This window comes from Heteronotia binoei, chromosome 3 (genome assembly GCF_032191835.1).
Source record: "Heteronotia binoei isolate CCM8104 ecotype False Entrance Well chromosome 3, APGP_CSIRO_Hbin_v1, whole genome shotgun sequence".
Taxonomy (NCBI): domain Eukaryota; kingdom Metazoa; phylum Chordata; class Lepidosauria; order Squamata; family Gekkonidae; genus Heteronotia; species Heteronotia binoei.
Window position 1 is genome coordinate 73693252 of NC_083225.1, and position 22808 is coordinate 73716059.

General features: G+C 38.2%; 1 protein-coding gene across 6 annotated transcripts in view; it reads left to right on the forward strand.

Annotated features, from left to right (window-relative positions):
* The window catches only part of CNKSR2 (connector enhancer of kinase suppressor of Ras 2), a 267343-nt gene that overhangs the window by 79881 nt on the left and 164654 nt on the right, over positions 1 to 22808 (forward strand). For all 6 annotated transcript variants that reach the window (XM_060234061.1, XM_060234063.1, XM_060234059.1 and 3 more), the window contains exons 5-6: positions 10297 to 10338; positions 13963 to 14082. In XM_060234061.1, the coding sequence (XP_060090044.1) occupies positions 10297 to 10338; positions 13963 to 14082 (162 nt within the window). The remainder of the gene's footprint in view (positions 1 to 10296; positions 10339 to 13962; positions 14083 to 22808) is intronic.

Genomic DNA, 22808 nt, shown 5'->3' on the forward strand with positions numbered 1-22808 from the left:
CTGTCTTGACAAGGAGGCAAGCCCCACCTCCAAAATCTGTCTCCAATTGGCTGCTCTCTCATGTCTTTGCTCTGGCTGGGGCCTGGAAAGAGAGCCATAGCCTTGATGGGCCAAAGCATTTCAAGCCCCAGAGAGGCTTGCCTGGTTTGTCTGTGCATCTCATCTGTAAGCAAGCTAGCAAGCAAGCTGGATATCCCTCCCCCCTGTGACACCCAAGCACAGCTTGTGAAGGCAGCCCCTTTGGCTGATCAGCTGCAGAGCTTGCAGTGGAAAGGAAGGGGTAGGACAAGCTGCAGGCAGCTGCGGAGGAGCACCCAACCCAGGCTGAACCAGAAGAGCAGGTGGGAGGAAGTCAGCTAGAGCGGCCAGCAGGGTTTTCAGCCACCTGCATTGACTGCTTCTCCTGGCGCCAAAGCGGGAAACGGGGGCAAAAGTTGAGGGGAGTTGGTCTTTTTTCTCCCTGCTCAGAAACCTTGGAGGGGGGATATATCACTTTGGAAAGTAAGGAAGCTCTCCCCCACCTGTGCCCTGCTGCTTCCAAGGACAGCCTAGCAGAGGTCAGACAGACAGAACTTTTTCACACAGCTTATGTATTCCGGTATGGAAGCTGGTCAGTTACTGAACAGTAACGGGTTTCTGCTGGCATTTCAGACAGACCCGACTCAGTAACTGGCTGCTACTGGAATACTGTCATCTTTTCACACAGTCCCACAGCTGTCCCGGTAGTGAGGCATGCCTGAGTCGTTACTAACAAAGAGCAGCTTCTTCCAGTTTTCAACCCCTCCTTCCAGGTTGAAATCGCTGTGTGAAATGTCCAGTATCTAATCCGGGAGCAGTTTTCTCCCCCTTTTTCGCCCGCCGGCGTGCGACCGTTGGCTTTTTTTTTTTTTTTGGAACGTCGGGCTAAGATTGCTATAGCGAAATATCACAACAGCGTCACCATAGGAATGCCTGGGTTCCATTGGGTTCCATTAGGATGCCAGAGATCGCTGCCACTGAAACTTGGTAACTTATCTCAATAGAGCCTAGCCATCTCTATTGTGGTGCTGTTGTGATACGTCGCTATAGCGATCTTTGCCTGATGTTCCGAAAAAAAAAAATAAGCCGGAGATTGCATGCTGGCAGTTGAAAACGGCTGGCACTGGTGGAAGCGAGATAAAAGCGGAACAGTGTGAAATGGCTTGCTTCAATCACGGAACCCTACTGGGAAAAAAAACATGTGTCTGAAAACTCCCATCCCTGTCTCGGATTACTGCAAGGCGGCACGATACCGACTCCCTTCCAGTTTCCACCGGTAAGTGTGAAAAGGCCCACAGTGTTTCAGTGCAGAGCTCCTTGGCAAGAATTAAATTAAGTGCCCCCTAAGAAATTTAAATGCCCCTCAACATTTGAAACCCTGGCTACGGGCTTGATGCTGTTGAGTTCTCCAGTCAACTGCTCTCATCACTTACTTTTCTTAATATGGTATTAAACTTGGCTTTCCTGACTAGTTTTCATTTCTTTAAATATTTTTCCATTTTCTTTAAATCTCTAGTTCTTGATGGCATATACCCATACATATAATAAAGAGAGAATACATACTGTACACAGTCCATAAGCTCATCTCCTTTATAAAAATGCCTTTCCAAATGGTTCCATTATAGTATAGCCATATTATATTCATATAAAATAACTTTATAGGAAGATTCTGGAGGTCGTGTCTTCATTTAGAAAACAATATTGCTGGTCAGCTGTGGAGCACTCCCTCCTCTCTAGCCACTCCTCTCAACAGGATTCTGCTCAACAGGATTCTAGGTTCTGACATTATTAGGAGCAGCATTGATGGAACTGGGAATCATATGGAGCAGTGTCGGCTATTGCTGACCCAATCCCATACCTGAAATATCAGGCATTTTATTGGGTTGGCAATATCTGATTGCATACTCCTAGCTGATGGTGTACTTCTGCCCTAAAATGTAGTACCAATGTGCTTAGGCTGCTTCTGACATGGTGATTAACTGTGGTGCAGCAGCAGATAATCAAAACTAATCAGAATCTTCTAAGAAATCCTGATTTGTCTGCTGCCAGCAAGACTAGACTTCATCAGGGATATTCTGCCACTTTGCAGCAGTGACTCTGTTTCCTCATTGAACAAACCAGAATTTCTGAATTAAGATATCATGATATTAACTACAAACGTAATAACTATGCTTAATAATTTAAATTTATGACCCTCTTATTAAACAGTTATGAGAGTGGTGAACATTCAGACATCACACTGCACATTAATCATTCTGTATTACTTAAATGACATTTGTATGTCATTTAAATGTAATTTGATGATAATTCGATTAGTTATTTACCAAATAAAAATGACTAATGAATAAAAATTCTCATTTACAGCATAAATCCCCTGAAATTGTTTTAAATTTTTAGTAGGAGTTGTTATATCAGAATAAGATTTGGCACACTTATTATAGTGCTGGAATTTTCTGATTCTACCCCAGATTTAAAACAGAATATTACTTTAAAAAAGTAATACACAGTTTCCCCCCTTTGTTCTGATAATATTTGTTTTGCTTTTTGTGGTACTCACAATACTGTCCATTCTGAATGATTTATGTAACTGACATGCTTTAATTTTTCACTTGAAGTATTTAGTTGTCTTGGTAACCTGTACCAGAGTATCTAAAATTGCTGAAACCAAAGCAGTTACATTTCAGTTTAAACAGGAGGATCTCTTCGGTTGCATTATGCTGAATTTAAATTTAGATTAAAAAATAAAAATATTTTAATAAAGCTTTAAATACTGCACTGGAATATCTAAAACATTTGTGGCTGTGTTATGAAGGCTGGTAAACACAACAATTTATTGAAAAGGATAATATTTCATAGTACTCATTTAATATCAGTTGATTATCAAGGCATGTCTTTTCACTGAGTATAATTATAACCAGAATAATCCTTGAATTCAGTGGTTGAGGTATTAAATTCTGTGATCACTGTAAAGAGTGTACAAATGCATGCAACTAGGAATGTTTTGAGTAAAAAAAAATGTTTGGCACCCTTTGTCAAAAAATCAGTATTTTTCACATTTGGGTATATTGAATCCGAAACATATTGAGGGGCGGGGCTGGTGTAAGGAATATGGTTCTTTGCAAAGTTTTGTTTAGTGTAAAAATCTCTGGTTCAGGCTTGAGACTTAAGACAGAGAGGTGGCTGAATAAAGCCTTCCCCTATCCTCCCAGTTTCAAGGAGATCTCCCATCCAAGTACTAACCAGAGTTGATCTTGCTTAGCTTCTGAGATCTAATGAGATCGTGCTTGCCTGGGCTATCCAGGTCAGGATTGGGGAGCTGTTTTTTGAGGTAGTCACCAAATTTAGCTGCTGGTGCCTCTCCTCAACCTCCCTGCCCCCAAATTTCAAAAAGTTTGGCCAGAGGGTCCAATTCTGTGAGCCCCAGAAGAAGATACCCCCATCTCCCATTGTTTCCAGTGGAGGAGGGAAAGGCATTTAAAAGGAAGATGGTTCCTTTAAATGTCTTCTCCAAACCGTGATAGAACTCCAAAGCTTATGCGTACCTGAAAACTTATACCTTGAATAAAGGTGCCACTGGACTCAAACTTTGTTTTGCTTCTCAAGACTTTTAGTCAAGGAGCTTTAATCAGATTAAAGGAAAGGAAATTAATATATTGTAGTCATGGTCTAGATAGCAGAAGTCTTGGAGCTTTCTACCTTTGCAATAATATCAGAAATCATGGTTAACCTATGAAGGCATTAATACATGAAGTTGCCTTATACTGAATTAAAATTGACCCATCAAGGTCAGTATTCTATTTACATCACAGCTCTACTTCTTCTACAAGAATGCAGCTTTATATAGAGCTATGGTATAGCTTCATTTGGAATACTATGTATAGTTCTGGTCAATATATCTCAAAAAAGACATTGCAGAACTGGAAAAAAGTACAGAAGAGGACAGTCAATATAATCAAGGGGGTGGCTGAAGGAAGGCTGAAGGGTTATAAAGTTATATATGGGATGGAAGAGGTAGATAGAGGGATTTTTTTTTGCCTACCATAATACTGGAAGTGTGATTTATAGGCATAAAGTGTGGGACAGACTACTCCATAGTTGATTTTAAGGTGAATTATTTTAGTCATGATTTCTGTGTGGTTCTGTATGACACCCGCTTGCAAGGAGAGGAGGATAGCAATTGAATGAATAAATAAATTTAATTAACTTGCAGTTAAATTGTGGAATAAACTGCCAGAGGACTAGTGATGGTAACAAGCCTAGATGACGTTAAAAGGGGGTTAGACAGATCCATGGTGAATAGATCCATCAATGGCTATTGGCCATGATGACTATAGAGAACCTCCATATTTTGAGCAGCACATTTCTGAAACCCTGTGACGGGAGACGACATTGGGGATGGCCTTAGCCTCTGTACCCTGTGTGTTGGTCCTCCAGGGAAACTGGTTGGCTGCTGTGTGAAACAAGATATGGTACTATATGGACCACTGGTCTGATCCAGCAAGGATTCTTGTGTTCTTATAACAGGGCATTCATTTGTTCAGTGGGGAGGGAAAGATGTAGCCAAGCCCACTAAGTTCTGATTGGGTCCAGGAAGGAGGTGGGGGTAATATGGCCAGTTTAGCTTGGCAGAGAATGCCATGGATGAGGAATAGGGAGAACAAAGGGTCCAGTATGTGTCAGGCCTTTGTAGAGTTCTCTACTGCTTTTTATCCAGTTCTCAGGGGAAGTATGTGAATGATCAGTTTAGAACAGGGGTGTCCAAACTTGCTTAATGTAAGAGCCACACAGAATAAACATCAGATGTTTGAGAGCCACAAGACAGCAAGGAAAGAAGATGGAAGAGAGATGGAGAGGTAGAAAGAAAGCAACTTTAACCTTTAATGCATTTTTCAAGCTACCAGCTGGCTTGGCTTGGAGAAGTAATTTAAAGAGACAAGGGCCTTCTCCAAGCTGGCTGACAGGGCAGTGGGGGCTTTGAGATCCGCACAATATCTGTGAAATAGCCACATGTGGCTGCCGAGCCACAGTTTGGCCACCCCTGTTCTAGAATTAGCAGGAGGAATGGTGGCTCAATGGTAGAGCATCTGCTTGGTAAGCAGAAGGTCCCAGGTACAATCCCTGGCATCTCCATCTAAAACGGGTCCAGGCAAATAGGCATGAAAAACCTCAGCTTGAGACTCTGGAGAGCTGCTGCCAGTCTGAGTAGACAATACTGGCTTTGATGGACTGAGGGTCTGATAAGGAAGGTTCATAAGACATTTCCTCTTTGGTTTCTTGTTAGTAATTGTAACATCTACAGTTAAACTGTGATTTATTCCCATTTAACTGTGTTTGACATGTAGAATTCATTATTACTTATTGAAACTTTTTACCTTTAAAAGTCTTGCGGTGTACTAACTGCTGTCAACTCCCAGTCATGTGTCTGATCATTCAGACAGTCAGGAATATTATAATGTAGCCACATTAGAGAGAGAGTTGAACCTAAGGGGTTAAAGAGATTTTCTCACACTTAAAAGGTAAAGCACCTGTACAAGCACCAGTTGTTTCCGACTCTGGGGTGACATTACATCATGACATTTTTACATGGTGGTTTGCCATTGCCTTCCCCAGACATCTGCACTTTACCCCCAGCAAGCTGGGACTCATTTTACCAACCTTGGAAAGATGGAAGGCTGAGTCAGCCTTGAGCCGACTACCTGAACCCAGCTTCTGCTGGGATCAAACTCAGTGTTGTGAGCAGAGCTTGGACTGCGGTACTGCAGCTTACAACTCTGCATCACGGGGCTCCTTTACCTTCTAGTGAATCATGGCCCTGAGTGGGAGCCAGAAAGTTAGGGACCCTGATTGATGGCAGAACAACTGAAGAAATACCCCAGTCTTCTGAGACATATTTGGGAGGAAGGGATTCCTCCCTTAGGTGAGAAGGAATACCTCATATCCAAGCATGAAATTGCCCTCTTGTCCCAATTGCAGGAAAGGGAAGAAGGAAAGTTTGAGAGGGTGATGAATTGTGACAGTTTTAACCAGGCCCAGCATCAAAACAGGGCTTAGTCAGTCACTTGCCAATGTCAACCATTGAGACACTCTGGTGGGAAAAAAAATGAGAACAGCTGCTGTGAAATATTTTTCTCAGTTTGCGAACTTCACTATACAATAAAGCGGAAAATGGCAACTTTATTCCTTTATAGTAAAGGATGCTAAGCTCTCACCAAGGTGCCAGGGGACAAATTGCTTGCTGTAATGGCTCATACTTCCCCTCTCTTAGTTAACAACAAATCAGTGGACATCAAGAAGAATTTTTAAAAATATCTGCATATCACAGATACGACAGGAAAAAGGTCTTGCAAACACCGTTGGGGTGATAGAAAAGTATGTATTGTCTGTGTAATATTTCTAGTCAGTACTGTGATAATGGTTCCAAAGTAGGGCAAACCATTGTTTTGGGGGGGAAATGCCCAGGCTTTCTTTGTACCTTGTCCTCCCCACAAAATGGCATTTTGTATTGATACATACTACAGACACTTCTGGCCAGGCAAAGGATTTTTTTTTTGTAATATTATATGACATTTATTCATTTTTTTTTCTGGAGCAAAACTAATCCTGAAAACTAACCCCTTCAGACATCTTGGAATGCTTCATGATGGAGTGTTGTTGTTCAGTTGCACAGTCGAGCCCAACTCTTTGTGACCCCATGGACAAAGTCAGCCCTCTTGTATTCCACCATCCTCCGAAGTCTGCTGAAATTCGTGTTAGTTATTTTAGTAACGCTGTCCAGCCATATCTTCTTTTGCCTTCTGTGATGGAGTAGCTGCTGTGAAATCAGTTTTGTTGCAGTTGCCAGAACTAGTCAGTGGGTTAGAAGTGCTTTCTCATGGTATATATCTTGATCATTATGTGCAAAAACATGTAAAAATATACTTGGTCATCTTTGTACAGAATTAGGGCCCTCATAGTAGTTAACAGGTAAAAATATAATACAAATCAATTTTTAAAACGGTACTTTATATAAAATCAACAATTAAAGATTTTGATTTTTGTTGGAGGATTAAATTAGTTGTATCAAAGACGTAACTCTTAAAAAACTGAGTGATGTATTTCTCATTATAAAAATAAGTTTTATATTAGTTAATTTATGGCTCCTTTAATGTAGTGTTGAATGATGAAAGTTCCCTTCTTTCTGCCTGCTATTACCAAATAAACATTTTTAGTATGTTAGGATTGTTGAGTTGCTTCAGCATTTTGGATGGATATGGGTTAAATCTCCTCATTTTCATTGATGAGGATGAAAAATTTTCCACAGACTTTGAGAATAAGATTCTTCAGACTGAAGAATTTTTATTGCTTTTACACAAATTATACCAATTTTATTGTATGTCTACCAAATAACATCAAAGAAGACATATTTTCTTCTCTTATTAGACAAAATAATAAAAGCACTAAGAAAGCACAATTTGGTATGATTTCTCTTTATCATAGTAAGCAAATTGAAATGGGCGTGATTGAAGAAGAAAAGAGAGTGGCCAAATTGAACGGCTGTGGTTGGAGGGAAAAGGGGATGTACCAAAGAGGAACGGTGGCCTCCTTTGCTCAGGATCTACACAATTCTGAAATCAGCCCTGGCTCAAAACTCCTTCCCCATATAATGAGTAAAAGAAACACCAGTAAACAGGAAACAAATGTAGAGAGGTTTACTAAGGGTGTCCTCATCCACAGAATAGTCTTATAATAAAACAAGAAATGATATTAGAACAGAAAAATAATGAAATCATACTGCATTTAAAAGTTAGAAAAATTAAAATTCAAAATATGATAAAATGGGGAAAAATAGAACATTAAAGTATCAACTTTTACATGCTATAAAGCCAGCCAAGGTTCTAAAGCTTAACAGTTGCAGGAATAGTCCTTTTGTCTCAAGCCATTTATGAGATTGCTTCAGGCCCTGTTACTTCCTCTGAAGAAAGAAACATCAGGACATACAGCCATGCTAGCTGACTACTAAAGATCAAGCACATTTATTCAGAACACAAACAGCTCCTCTAGCCTCCTGACACACATTACTTCACCTCTCATCTGACCTAGTTTAGCTGTGTCCTGATGGAAACGTTAGGATGACCAGTCACAAGAAATGACCATTCATAATGATCAAGCAGTAACTGCAACATTTAGAAGGTCAGAGGGCTACCCCACAAGTGATGCATGTTGTTTTTGATAAGTTTTTGTCTAGGAATTGGAGAAGCTTCATGGAACATCCATGACTCTCAGGCTGAAATTCTTTTTATTTATTTATTTATTTATTTATTTATTTATTTATTTATTTTATTAGATTTATATCCCGCCCTCCCCACCGAGGCGGGCTCAGGGCAGCTTACAACAGAAAAAAGCTAACAAAGATCAATTTAAATACATTAATTATACAATAAAATACATAAAAACCTAAAAATACATAAAACTCACATCGATATACACTATGCTACGTTTCCTTAAGTCGGTCTTTCAATTTTTCCAGTATTCAATAATCTGATGTTCGAGATTTAATATTCAGGCACTCCGATCACAATTAATTATATGCCAACCGGAAGAGGGTTGTTTTACAGGCCCTGCGGAACTGTTCAAGGTTCGCAGGGCCCTCACCTCCTCCGGGAGCTGATTCCACCAACAGGGAGCTGCAACTGAGAAGGCCCTGTCCCTGGTCGCTTTCAGACGGGCCTCCTTTGGCCCAGGGATTGTAAGGAGGTTCTGAGACCCCGACCTCAGCACTCTCTGGGGAACATGTGGGGAGAGACGGTCCCTAAGGTAGGCAGGTCCCAGACCATAAAGGGCTTTAAAGGTCATGACCAGCACCTTGTACCAAACTCGGTATGTTATCGGCAGCCAGTGCAGTCCCCGAAGCCCCGGCTGAATGTGCTCCCATCTAGGGAGCCCTAACAACAGCCGGGCAGCGGCATTCTGCACTAGCTGCAACTTCCGGGTTCGGCACAGGGGCAGCCCCATGTAGAGGGCATTGCAGTAGTCCAGCCTCGAGGTGACCGTTGCATGGATCACTGTTGCCAGGTCGCCGTCCTCCAGGAAAGGGGCCAACTGCCTTGCCCGCCTGAGATGAAAAAATGCGGACTTGGCAGTGGCTGCTATCTGGGCCTCCATAGTTAGAGTAGGCTCCAGTAGCACCCCCAGGCTCCTAACCCTGTGTGCCGCTGACAGAGGCACACCGTCGAGGGCCGGTAAGGGAATCTCCCTCCCCGGACCACGGCAACCCAGGCAAAGGACCTCTGTCTTTGTTGGATTTAGCTTCAGCCCACTCAGCCTGAGCCATCTAGACACGGCCTGCAATGCCAGGTCCAGGTTTTCTGGGACACAGGCAGGCCGTCCGTCCATAAGTAGATAGAGCTGGGTGTCATCAGCGTACTGGTGGCAGCCCAGCCCATATCTCCGGGCAATCTGGGTAAGAGGGCGCATATAGATGTTAAACAACATCGGGGATAGAACTGCTCCCTGAGGAACCCCGCAATCCAGCGGGTACCTCCGGGACAATTCACCCCCAATCGCCACTCTTTGTCCCCGACCCTTGAGGAAAGAGGTAAGCCATTGTAAAGCCAACCCCTGAATCCCCACGTCGGCGAGACGGCAAGTCAGCAACCGATGGTCGACCGTATCGAACGCTGCCAACAGGTCTAACAACATCAGTACCGCCGAGCCGCCTCGATCCAGATGCCGCTGGAGATCATCCACCAGGGCAACCAGCACTGTCTTGATATCCCATTTTGCATACAAATAGATAAGTCCAGATAATCTTAAACTAAAATGAACATGAAACAGTTTACCCATAAGCTGAATCTCATTAGAGTCCAATTCTGTCAGAAATTCCACCTATTTCAGTGCTGCCAGTGTTTAAACTACCCCTAGCTGCCCTTTTAACATTTGTTTGATCTGCAAGTAATTATCAGGTGATGTTATTTAACATCATGCCATGAGAAACTCCCACTGCCCATTTCTACTCAAATCTCTATTAAAGGGATAGGACCTTTTTTCTGTCCAGTTGTCAACATTGTTTCAATGTGTCTTTCAAGTGTTCATAGGCTTGAAGGCTTATCACTATCAGATGATTTCTTTATGGAAAGGCTGGCAACAGAATTTAAATGAAATGCCTTCAGGAAATATAAAATCAAAACAGATCTTTCTGTTTTTCCTAAATATAGCTGTATTTTTAATACACTGAAAAACAAGCAATTTTTCACATAATATTTGATTTATTTAAATTAATCATTACTTTTTTATTTATAGGACTGCACTGTATATGAAACAGAAAACAAAATACTTCATGTGGTAAGTAGCACTGGCTAGTTGAATTAATATTGTCTTCTGCTTTGTTTAATTTAAACATAATGTATTAGACTTGGAAAAGATTGAGAAAATACTAGTATTTATTTTTAAAAACTTATCTAACAGTGCAGTTGAAGTCAGGGCTATTATAAGTGTATGGCTCTATATAGGATTACACTTGTAAACCTTCCTAATCAAATTTCTATCTGCTGTCTATATGGTGGAAAAATAGCAGGAACAGTATTTTGGCCACATAAATACTGCAAAACATTTACATTTTTCTTCCTAAAATGCTCCTGTAAGTGCCACATTTTCATCTTTAGGAGAATGTAGAATTTTGCTGTTGTAATTTTTGTTAGCATCAGTATATATAACAGCTAAGCACAACGTTATCTGTGTACTTCATAAATCATTGGCTATGCTGCCAAATCTTAAACTTCAGGGGGGGTTTTTTGCAGGAAAATGAGATATGAGGAACTTAGTGATTTTATGAGGTTTCTTTAGAAAATCTTATTTTTAAAAAACACTCCAGCATTAAAAACCTGTCTACATCCAAGTGTAATTGTTAGATATAGTAGTAATGGTGAAACTTAACATATTGTAAGTTAACACTGACCACATTTCTAAAATTGTTCTCCAGTGCATACATGACTAATGGTGTTAGAACAAAGTTTGAGTCCATTGTCACCTTTAAGACCTGCAAGTTTAATTCTGGGTATAAATTTTCTTGTGGAGGCAAACGATCTGACAATGTGTGCATGTACATGAAAGATTATATACAAAATTAAACCTTGTTGGTCTTAATGGTGCTACAGGACTCAGACTTTGTTCTGTTGCTTCAGACCAACACAAAACATCCACCCACCTGAATCTAATGGTATCAGTATGTTCTAATTTCATTATAAATGTTTTTCTGTCAAATATTAGTAAAGATGAGCTCCAAAGTTTGGAAATTCCTAGGCCAGCATGAAGTTTTCATGGTCTAGTGCTACAGAGAAGTGAGTTTTACCTTCTAATTTCTAATCATCATTAAATTTCTAAGTTAAAAAAAATCTTAGGTACTTCACACACTTAAAGCTATAATTTGAACCTGTCAACCTCTGCATCAGACGCAAGAGGTTTAGAATGGTAAGCCTAAAACTTACTGTGCATCATTTGTTGTTGGGAGCTTGGATCACCTCTGTTGATCGCATAGATGCCTATTCCACATCTCAATTTGACCCAACTTCACAAATCCCTCTGCTTCACTGTGGGAGATGTGTTACTACTGTTTAGCCTCTTTAGCAATTCAAGGACATTTGCTAAGTTTATGGCAGTTGCTGCAGCACACACCTGGCATCAAAGTTACTAACACGATAGATAGGCATTCTGTGCATCTTGGTTAGAAAGTAGATGTATTAATAACTAAAATACAAAATTGTAATATATGTGTGTGGGGGAATGCAAAACAAGGTTAAGATTAAATGGCTTACTGTTGGAACCCTGTGTACTATTTAAGGAAACAGGGAAGGCTATTCCCTTTCTGTTTTATTGGTCATCCTTTCTCTAAAACTGCTATCAGATAAAGAGGATGTCCACAAGAAATTATACATAAAAAATAAATCATTTGTTGATGATGTAGCAATCTATATTACTGATCCAGAACAAACCAGTAATGAGTTAACTTGTCACATCAAGAATATAGCCTGATCCCTGGTTATTAAATAGACCTAGCAAAAATAGAAACTTTAATCTAGAGACATTCGGTTTGGATTCTTAGTTGTATACCTTTATTTAGGAATACTAATTTTAAAGGAAACTGGATTTTTTTTTTAAAAAAAATTAAGATTTCTATTTTTGCTTTTTTTTCAAATATTGCATCAATGAAGTCATTAGAAAAGAGAATGGCAATAGTTTTATGCTGCTTTAGTATTCATAAAGTTATAGGAAACGTCTCTGTATATTCTGGAATTTATTTTCTGCTGCTTGATGGGCAGATGCTGCTTCTTGAATGTTGCAACAAGGTCCAAAAGATCTTCCATTCACATCTTAACTAGGGTTGCCAATCCCCAGGTGGGGGCAGGGGATCCCCCGGTTTGGAGGCCCTCCCCCCGTTTCAGGGTCATCAGAAAGCGGGGGAGAGGAGTGACATGTCTGCTGGGAACTCTGCTATTCTCTATGGAGATTTATTTCCATAGAAAATAATGGAGAATTGATCTGCGGGTATCTGGGGCTCGGGGGGGGGCTGTTTTTTGAGGTAGAGGCACCAAATTTTCAGTACAGCATCTAGTGCCTCTCCCCAAAATATTCCCTAAGTTTCAAAATGATTGGACCAGGGGGTCCAATTCTATGAGCCCCAAAAAAGGTGCCCCTATCCTTCATTATTGCCTATGGAAGGAAGGCATTGAAAAGGTGTGCCGTCCCTTTAAATGTGATGGCCAGAACTCCCTTTGGAGTTCAATTATGCTTGTCACACCCTTGATCTTGGCTCCACCCCTAATGTTTCCTGGCTTCATCCCCAAAGTCTCCTGGCTCCACCCCCAAAGTCCCCAGATATTTCTTAAATTGGACTTGGCAACCCTAATCTCAACAGTGGGTGAAGTATCTGATTTCCAGGATTGAAGTTATAAATAATGTTCCCTCTAAGCTGCAGAGCCTTGGGAGCAAAAAATCCTACTTTGTGAGCTACTGGCATTGAAGTTGTGAGCTACTGCATAAATTATTGTGTGTGGGGTTATCCTTCCTGAGCTAAGATGAGAATGTGTGATCTGGAGGCTAAAAATATGTGAGCTAGCTCACGCTAACTCAGTTAAGAGGGAATGCTAGTTATAAGTATTTTACAATGGTAGTTCACACCACCCCTACAATTTTTTAAGGTGGTTGCTGTACTGAAGATACATAGTAGCCAGATATTTGAAGACATTTGAAATTTTTATCCCTGTCTAGTATTTTTGCTTCCTGGAAATTTCTTTGTTTTGATTAACTGTTTATCTCTTTGGGAAATCTTGAAATATTTGGTTACTATGTATTCAGCACAGCAACCACCTTTAAAAAACTTTAGGGGTGGTGTCATATAATAAGCAGAGCTTTATGACCTGTGTAAGCAGGGAGATGGCAACCCAGTCCAGACTACTGATAACGATAGAGCCTTTTTGTTTAATCATAGACATTCTAGCAACAAGATATCAGATTTTAAGATAAATCCTTAGTTTAGTCCTTTTAAAATAAGGAAATAAAGACTGGTACCTCATGTATTTAGATAACATATAGTTAGGGCTTTTTTTGTAACAGGAACTCCTTTGCATATTAGGCCACACACTCCTGATGTAGCCAATCTTCAAAGAGGTAAACTCTTGTTACAGGGCCTACTGTAAGCTCTTGAAGGATTGGCTACATCAGGGTGTATGTGGCCTAATATGCAAATAAGTTCCTGCTACAATAAAAGCCCTACATATAGGTAATAAAAAGCTATACCCAGATAATGAAAACCCAGAGCACTATTAGATATTATCTTATAATATGCACATTTATACAAGAAATCAGGATTTTAAAAGCATTACAAATTATAGCTTTTGGATATTTTATGTAATTATTTTCACTATTCTTGATTTTAACGATATATTTACTGTATTCCTTTTTTGTGTCTAGTGCAAGACTCTCTCTAGTGTCTGTGACCACATAATCTCACTGTCATCTGATCCTCTCGTTTCTCAGTCTGCTCACCTGGAAGTGATCCAGCTAGCAAACATCAAACCAAGCGAAGGGCTGGTAAGATGTACACAGTTAATCAAAACGGTCATCCAAGATGAAAGAGGGAAATTCTCTAAATAAGACCTTAATTTGACATAACTGGCCCTTCTGATGTAGATGCGATTTTTCAGACAGCCAGATACAATGAATTACTTATCAATAATAATTCTATAAAATTGTCAAGAAAATAGGAAGTGGAAGGAAATGGTTCTAACTAAAAATCAGCTCATGGGAACTGTAACGTCTTGCATACTGTAACTGGTTCTCAGATTTGAATTCTAGACTCTGCTTCATGGTATCCAATGCCAGATAAAATAATTGTATGATTTCCTGAGGATGTCCTCAGTGAAATCTAATGAAGAGGTTAATTCATTTGTGCCATGATCCTGAACATTCTTGGAAGTAAACTTTCAAGTCCATACTGCATGATATGTGCATAAACCTGTTAACAGAAATGTTATTTAAACAGAATATCTAGAATTTATGGAATATCTAGAATTTGTTTCCAAGTTCAGGACTGGGATTTTAATACTTCAGAACTCTTGCATACTTTATTTGACTATAAAGGAATAGTGCAGCAGATCTCTAGATGTTGAATGTGTTCTAGGTAACTGAAAATGTTTATTTTTATGGCATAAACAGTGGATTGGATCCAAGCTACCATAAATGGAATGAGTTAAAGTAAATAGATTTTTCTCTACAGTCTCTGAGCTGTTTCCTGTATTTCATCAAAAGGCCTCTGCTGAGGATTGAGAGAATCTCCAGAACAAAATATCATACACCGTGAAGGGTGCATCAAGAATGCAAGATTTCCTTTCATTCTTGCTTTTCTTTTTGTTTGTTCTTTGTCAGTGAATTTCCCCCTAATTGTTTGAGCACCCTCACCACGAACCCTTTGCCTAATGGCATATTGTTTTGAAGGTTCCCTAACCTTTGAAACAGCTTTTTGGGATCACATGGCTCCTACAGAAGGGGAAAGCAGGAGAAAGTTAATTCTCTGTACTGCTTGGTTTTGCAGAAGATTTGATCCAACCCAATGATTGTAAGAGAAACAGTACTTACTATTTATTTCCCTTGGCTATATTGATAATGCTGCTGTTAATTATTGGTAATATAATCAAATTATTGGTAATATAAAACCCTATCAATATTTAAAGTTTAAATACATTATATTAAACATTTTTAATCCATATATTTCTATGTCATAAGGTTTCTTTTAATAATTGACACAGTTTAAATATTCTCATCTAAATTTGGCTATGATTGGACCCAACTTTGCCACTTTGATCTACTGCAAATTTGCTTTCATTCCTGATCTTGTATTTGTTGCAATGCCACCATTGCAGATGAAAGACATTTTCTGTACCATTGTCTGTTTCATCTCACAAACCATTCCATAATATAGTTGTAAATATTGTTCTGTTTATGGTTGCACTGACATATATTACCCTTTTGTAATACGTCTCTCCTTTTAGAGTTCTCTCCTTTCAGAAGTACTCTTAAGCAGTCAATTCTTGTCATTTATAGAATTTTAAGTTGGTGAGCTTCTTGGTGCAGGGAGCTACTTATTAATTATGTGTTTGTGCTTAATATAGCACAGTGAGCTTATGTATCTTTATAAATGCTAATAATTGAATTACTTTAAAAATGAATTATTTTAATGAACTCCTTTTGAATTTACCTTCTCTCATGTATTTTACATTGTAAGCTCTTTAGAACTGGACCATTTTGTACTCAGTATAGTAGTGAGTTGTAATAAGAGATAGATTATATAAACTATTTTCTGACACTCACTGAAAAAAGTTTAATAGCCTATATTTATGTACATTTGCTTGATGTCTATGGTAATAATTATTGTAAAAATATAAATGAATATTTTTTCAATTATTGGTTTTTTAATAAACATTAAATGGTTTTTAAAGAGCCTAACAGTATTTCTATATAGGAAATCTAAGCAAAGCCGTTGTTTAAGCTAATTTGCCATAGAATTTCTGATTTATCTAAAAGCTATGTGCAGCAAAGCATAAATCTTGACAGAAATTGACAAATAATTTTTGAAAGATACATGAAATATGAAAATTAAAATTATTAGTGTAGATACTATGGCTACAAGAAGAAAAATGATGAGTGAAATAAAAAAAACAACATTGCAGTTTCTTTTCTGGTAAATTTGTGTTTTGAAATTGCATTACTGAAGTATAGTCAATTAAGAGAAGAAGAGATTAGAGGAAATTAGCAGGTTGTTTATTATTTAACAGATGCCATTCAGCTCTTTGTCTTTATAAATGCTATAAACATTGATGAGAAAGTAAGCTTTAATTTAGTGCATTATTTATAATACTTAAAGGAGCCAGACATCATTTGGACTATACTCATACTTACGGAGACATGATGTGAACATTGGCTAATTGTTTGTTTGGGTGTAATGCAAAAACTCAAAGATGTAATCTGTACAATTTTTTAAAACTCAGAAAAAATGTTCTGACTATTTATAGCCTTATGGAATAGTGGGCAGTTGACATACTTGGGTAGAGATGTTTTGTTTCATTTTTTGTGGGGATAAATTCTTCATCATTGGTTTAATTATATAATTTTTCTGTCATAGATTGTAAAGATGTGAATTTGACTGATTTGGTTGAAATTTGTCTGCTTAGTGATATCAGTTTCTTGCTTTCTCAGTGTTATGAGTGGATAGCAGTATGTTTACAAATAGATACAAATTTAATATAGTTGTTAATACATCTCTATTTTACCACTGCTACTGTATAGCATAGGTCCATAAAAATTTGTGAGGGCTTGATCATTAGTTTCATGTTTCTAGCCTCTTTAGATCATGGATCCTGCCAAGCATCTTTGTATCAATTTTGTCTGGATTCAACTTTCATTGGCAACTATGTTTTCAGTGTCAGCCTTCAGATAAGAAAGAGAAACAGACTTTTGTCATTGTGTTGCTGAGATCTCAATCAGATTATCTGCACAATGACATCCAGTAGTCTGGATAAGTATGCTGAACAGGAAGAGGAATAAGATGGACCTCCTGGGGTTTTTTGACGACTTTTCCAAGGAAACACAAAGCAATGAATTGTCATTGGCCTTCCAATGTAGAAATCAATAAAAACACACTTGCCAGGTTTCACAGATTAATTTATTGATACCACAGAATTAATTGGACCTTATAGGCTCAATAGTGTAAAATTTCACCGAAACAATGGTTGAACATAGATTTAAGACTTAATTTCTTAAGTTCTGGTTACATTGAAGTCCTCATTAGCTGCAATGTAATCAGCATTTCTTAGTCATCTGTAATTTATGACAGTTGATGAAAGTCTATTTAATATTTGATAATATGAAGCTTCTCCCATCTGGCTCCACCTGCTGACCTTTGGTCATCCTGTCACATAATGTGGGGCTCCCCCAGGCCTCAAAATGGGCAGAGGAGAGGTGTGCACTACCTTGCTACTCCCTCTGTCCAAGACTATTGCTCCCTAGACCTCAGAACAATGTTGTCTTTTCCACCCTGGCCTACTATTGGAACCTGCTTTTTAAAGACCCTGTAGCCCACCTGTAATCCCCAGTCCTATGGCCCCTTTAGGCCTCCTTACCTAATCAGACTTCCCTGCGCAACCACCTGCTGCCTCTGTGAGATGGTCAGGTCTGGTAGTCGTTCACCAGCCCCACCCAAGTTCTTCCTGGCTCAGTCCTGTCCTCCTAGCTATCCCTGCTAGGCCAGTAGCTACTAGCTCAGCAGGAAGTATGTACCACTGATCCCTGCTGGGGAGCTAGTCCTGTCACTAGGCAATTACCTAGGGCGCTGGCCTTCTGGAGGTGCTGAATTGGGTGCCCTCATGTGATTCAGTGAAGGAGGTCTCCCATGCAAATACTTGCCAGAGTTGGCCCTGCTCAGCTTCTGAGATCTGACAAGATCAGGTTTGCCTGGGCTGTCCAGGTCAGGGAGCAATTTCAAGTTTTGTGCTTTTCATTTCCCCCATAATTCATCTATTTTTGAAAATTGGTTATCAGTGCACAGGAGGGGGGTGATAGAAGTTAGCCTTGCCTAGGGTGCCAGATAGTCTAGGACTGGCCCTGGCTGTTGGGATCTGACTGTGACAGCGGGTAGGCTGGACCCAGGTTGAGTACTAGCAGCTGGCTGAGCCAGAGATGGACATCATTCCCAGACGATTAATTAGAGCAAGAGTCCAATACTATCTTCAGAAGTGAGTAGTGACATGAAAACTCACACCCTGCCACAAGTTTTGTTAGTCTTCAAGATACTATTGGATTCTTGCTCTATTTTTCTGCTAAAGACAGACTAATTTGGTTAACTATTTTGATCTAGATCAATAAATGGATTTTTATGTTAAATAAAAAATAAATTATAATATACATATTAAAGAGGGGAAAAATCCATATCTAAATGTTACAGTTCACATACCACATTATCAATACAACAATCCCAAGATTTATAATAAAGGCAGAATGTTTGCAATATCACTTTTGTATCTAAGCATTATTTCAGAATTTCATAAACATTCAATTAGAAGTCCTGACCAGATTTGTCAATTTAATGAGCTTTAATGTTATTGTTTGTATAACTTTATTTATTAAATTGTTTAATTTTTTAAAAAAAATTTGAACATTTTTATTGAAACGTAAAAGTAGCTTACAATCCATAAGACAAAAAGTTTACCGTTAGAATCAACAGAAATAGCATCGTAAGCTTAGTAGACAAAATACATAACAAAAACAACATTTAAAAACAAAATACAAACTGAAGATAATAATATTTATGATTGTTATAACACAGTAATTAAAAATAAAAATTTTGACCTGCCTCAAGCAGGTAAAACAGTAAAAGTATAAAAGCCAGGCAATACAAATTTAGAGTATTAAAAAAATTCTAGTAATTGAAAAGATCCTCATAACAGTTCTGAGGCTTAGAAGTAGATTGTAAAAATGTGAAAGGGTGAAATCACTAGAGTAAATCTGTGTAAAAAGAATCATGTGGTCTGGTCCTTGGGAAAGAGCTGTGGCTTAGCAGTGCTTTTTTGAGCAATTCTGGCTGCTTGGTGTCAGGTAATGTGGTCTAATATGCAAACGAGTTCCTGCTGGGCTTTTTCTACAAGAAAAGCTTTGCTACTTGGCATGCAGAAACCACCAATTTGAATCTCCATCATCTACAATTAAGGATATGGTAGCAGGTGATGTGAAAGATCTTTCTACCTAAGACCCTGGAGAGCTGTTGCCAGTCTGAGTAGACAGTCATCAATATGACTTTTGATCCTTGTTTTGTTAAAAATATTTTCTGCTTAGCATTTTGAAGTATTCTTTGGAAATGTTAATAAGTGTGGCATAAGCATTATTTTGTTTAAGTTTTTTTAAATTGTAGTTCCCTCACATTAGACATAATGTCGCTGATTTCTTTTCCATTCAGTGTTTCTGAAGACAGAATGAAATATTTTGGTTCACAATAGTAAATATGATGCCTTCTTTTTAAATGAATTTCTAGAACATTTAACACTGTGGTATAAAAAAGTGCAAGTAACAAATGTGTGTTACTGTAATTTGTGAAGCTTTGTTATATATAGAATATGCTGTTTAGTAACACAAATTAATAAAATTGTACTCAGATTTGTATACAGTGGCCGTTAATCTGTTATAGATCCTATAATATCTATAAAAACCCACTTCTGTAAGCTCAACCACATAAGTTGTATGTTCTTTTAGTAAATATTTAAAGTTCAATAAGTACAGGTGATCTGGATGGCTTCTGATTCGTCAGCATTCTAAAACTTCATTAACTATTTCAGACTATGGCAGATTGATATTAATGAAAATTGCAAATTAACATTACTTACTCCTGTATTGTTTTTTTCTTTCAGTATGTAAGAAAACCTTCATATTTTTTCCAGTTTATGAAAAGACCACATGCTCAAACATGCGCCTTAAAAATCAGTTTGTATTGTGTTGGAATGTGCTGTCATGCACATTAACAAATATCAATCTCCTAATTGGAAGAAAGAACTACAATCATTTGAAGTTATGAAAAATATTTTTTTGGGAAACAAAGTAATAGTCACACAGTTGTATGTGATACTGTTAACATTATTAAGAGTATAACACATTTGTGGAATAAATTTAATCTATTTTACAGCACTGTCTCTTCTTCTGCTCTTTTCTATAAATATACAGATTTAACTGAGTATCTTCTATAGCTCATTCTCTTTCTCATGCACTTTTTCTGAAGAGAATGGTTCCCACCTGCTTGACCTCATTTGATATTTCTATTTTGTATATTTACTTTTGTAACAGTGCAATAGAAGTGAAATAAAATATCACAGTGGGACAACATTTACATTAATGCCATTCACCTGAAAATCAGTATGCATTTCATGTCATTACTTTTAACATTAATACCTGGATTATATGCAATTGTATTGATTTCCAGATATTATTGTGTTGCATTCTGTATTTTCCTTTTTTATATGCACTGTTTTTGAGAACAGTAAGTAGCAGCTGGTCCTCTAATTTTAAGAAGTGTTTTGTTGCCTGTTTGGGTAAAACTTGGGTAAAACAACAAATATTTATTCTGTACTGGCAGTTATTTCTTGTTTCAATGTTGGCAGTTATTTATTGTTTAAAATGTTGTTAACATCAAAGGGATGATGGTTTATTACTGATCTATCTGTATATATCTTTGTGCTTATTCATGTCCAAAATACAAACATTAAAGCTCCATAGCCGTAGAAAAGAAGAAGAGTCCAGTAGCACCTTTAAGACTATAAAGATTTGTAGTAGGTATGAGCTTTTTGTGAGTCACTGCTCACTTTTTAAAAACTCCATGTAGACTATTGTGGCCTTTTTACCTCTGCTCAAACCACCAAAAGTCAGTCAATGTGCAGTGATTTGAAAATAGAACAAAAAGGACAAGATGAACAAGTATCATCCATTGAAAATAGCTGGAAGAAGAGGCATTTTCTGGAAGCTGGGTCAAAATAATTCCCTTCTCCCAATAATAATAATATATTATTATTATTAAATATTATATATGTAATAATAATATATATGATAGTTTGCTCTACTTTAGCAAACTGCTGCTACAGACAACGGCCTTGCTTTTCTCATTCAAGTTTTGCACTGTTTGACCTGATTTTAGAATGATTTCAATAACAGCAACAAACCAATTCCCATTATGTGGAAAAGACTACCTCTGCTATGAAATCAGTAAGGGTCCTAGTATGTATATTCCATCTGACACTATATTCTCCTTGTTTGCTGTTTCTAGTCTGTGTTTTGTTGTTAAGCATACTTGTGCTGTACAAATGCCCTACCTGTGCCTTTCGTGTAGAGTAAATTGCTGCTGGTATTGATTTCCTTGATAGGTGGCATAGAGATTTTAACTATTACAGATTGTCATATTTTTTCAGATTAAATGGACATGTATTGGTTTTAATTCTTAGCAAAATACTGGATGTGGGGAGGCAAACTGTAGCAAGAAAATGCTGCATGGGTATTTGCACTTTCTGATCCCTTATAGGGAACTAGACTATTCTTTGCTGTCAACAAGTATGTCTCTCCTAGTGTGACTGCTTGTTTAAATCTGGCCCTTGTCCTTGCTTCTGAAAGAAGGGTTACTCTACACATGTCCTTTGAAAATAAATGGGACTTTCATATTGCCAGTATTTCTGAAACAAAACAAAGTGTCAGTAGTTAATGGAATAATGCATTAATGGTAATGGAGAAAAGACCATCAAAACCCCTGGGAAAGAATATCTGTTTAGAAATATTATATAGCTAGGTGATGTCAAACTTCTGAAGAGGTTAGGACTAGGTATAATCTGTTTCAAGTCATTTTGTGTGCTTGGAGAAAGACTACATTTGGTGTGATGTAATTTGAAGGAGTACTGTAGTTAAAGAATAGTCATTCTTTGGAAGAATCTAGCTCCTTATTTGGACATTTTGGGATGTGATGACTTATAATTATTTGAGGAAACATTTTTTTTTCAATTGGTCATACCAGACATGCATTTACAGAGGCTATCGTAAATTTACAGGTGCTTTAAAAAGTCAGTTAAAAAAACTATCTTTAAAGGTTATACAAGTTGTGTGTGTGTGTGAGTGAAGTGCCATTAAGTTGCAGCTGACTTATAGTGACCCTCTAGGGTTTTCAAGACAAGAGTCAAACAGAAGTGGTTTGTATTGCTTGCCCCTTCTTAGCAACCTTAGACTTAAAGTCCTGCACAAGTTAGACATAATTTATTTGTGAAATTTATTTAAAATTTAGCTGAGGGGCAAACTGAATGTATACATATTTTGTCCATGGTTCTCCAGTCAATGGTTTACATTTCTGTTTGTAAAATTGAGCATGGAAACTGAGCTGCAATTATATGATAGGAAGTGATGTGGCATTAGAGTAACATTGCAGAAAAAAAGGGGAAGCAAGTTTATTACTTCACCTGAATCAAGGTCAGGACTATGGGCTGCGTGCCAACAGAGCTGAGTATGGGAAGTTTAAAACACACACTAGGTATACCATAGCAAGCCAAGAGTCAGCCAACTGCCAAGAGTCTGGGAGTGACCTTGGATGCCTCTCTTTCAAGAGGCTCAAGTCACACATATTGCTAAAATGGCATTCGTCCATCTATGCCAAGCCAGCTAACTGGCTTCCCTCCTGCCTTGCTTGGACCTAGCCACAGTAATCCATGTGACGGTCACCTCCAGATTAGACAACTGTAACTCACTCAACA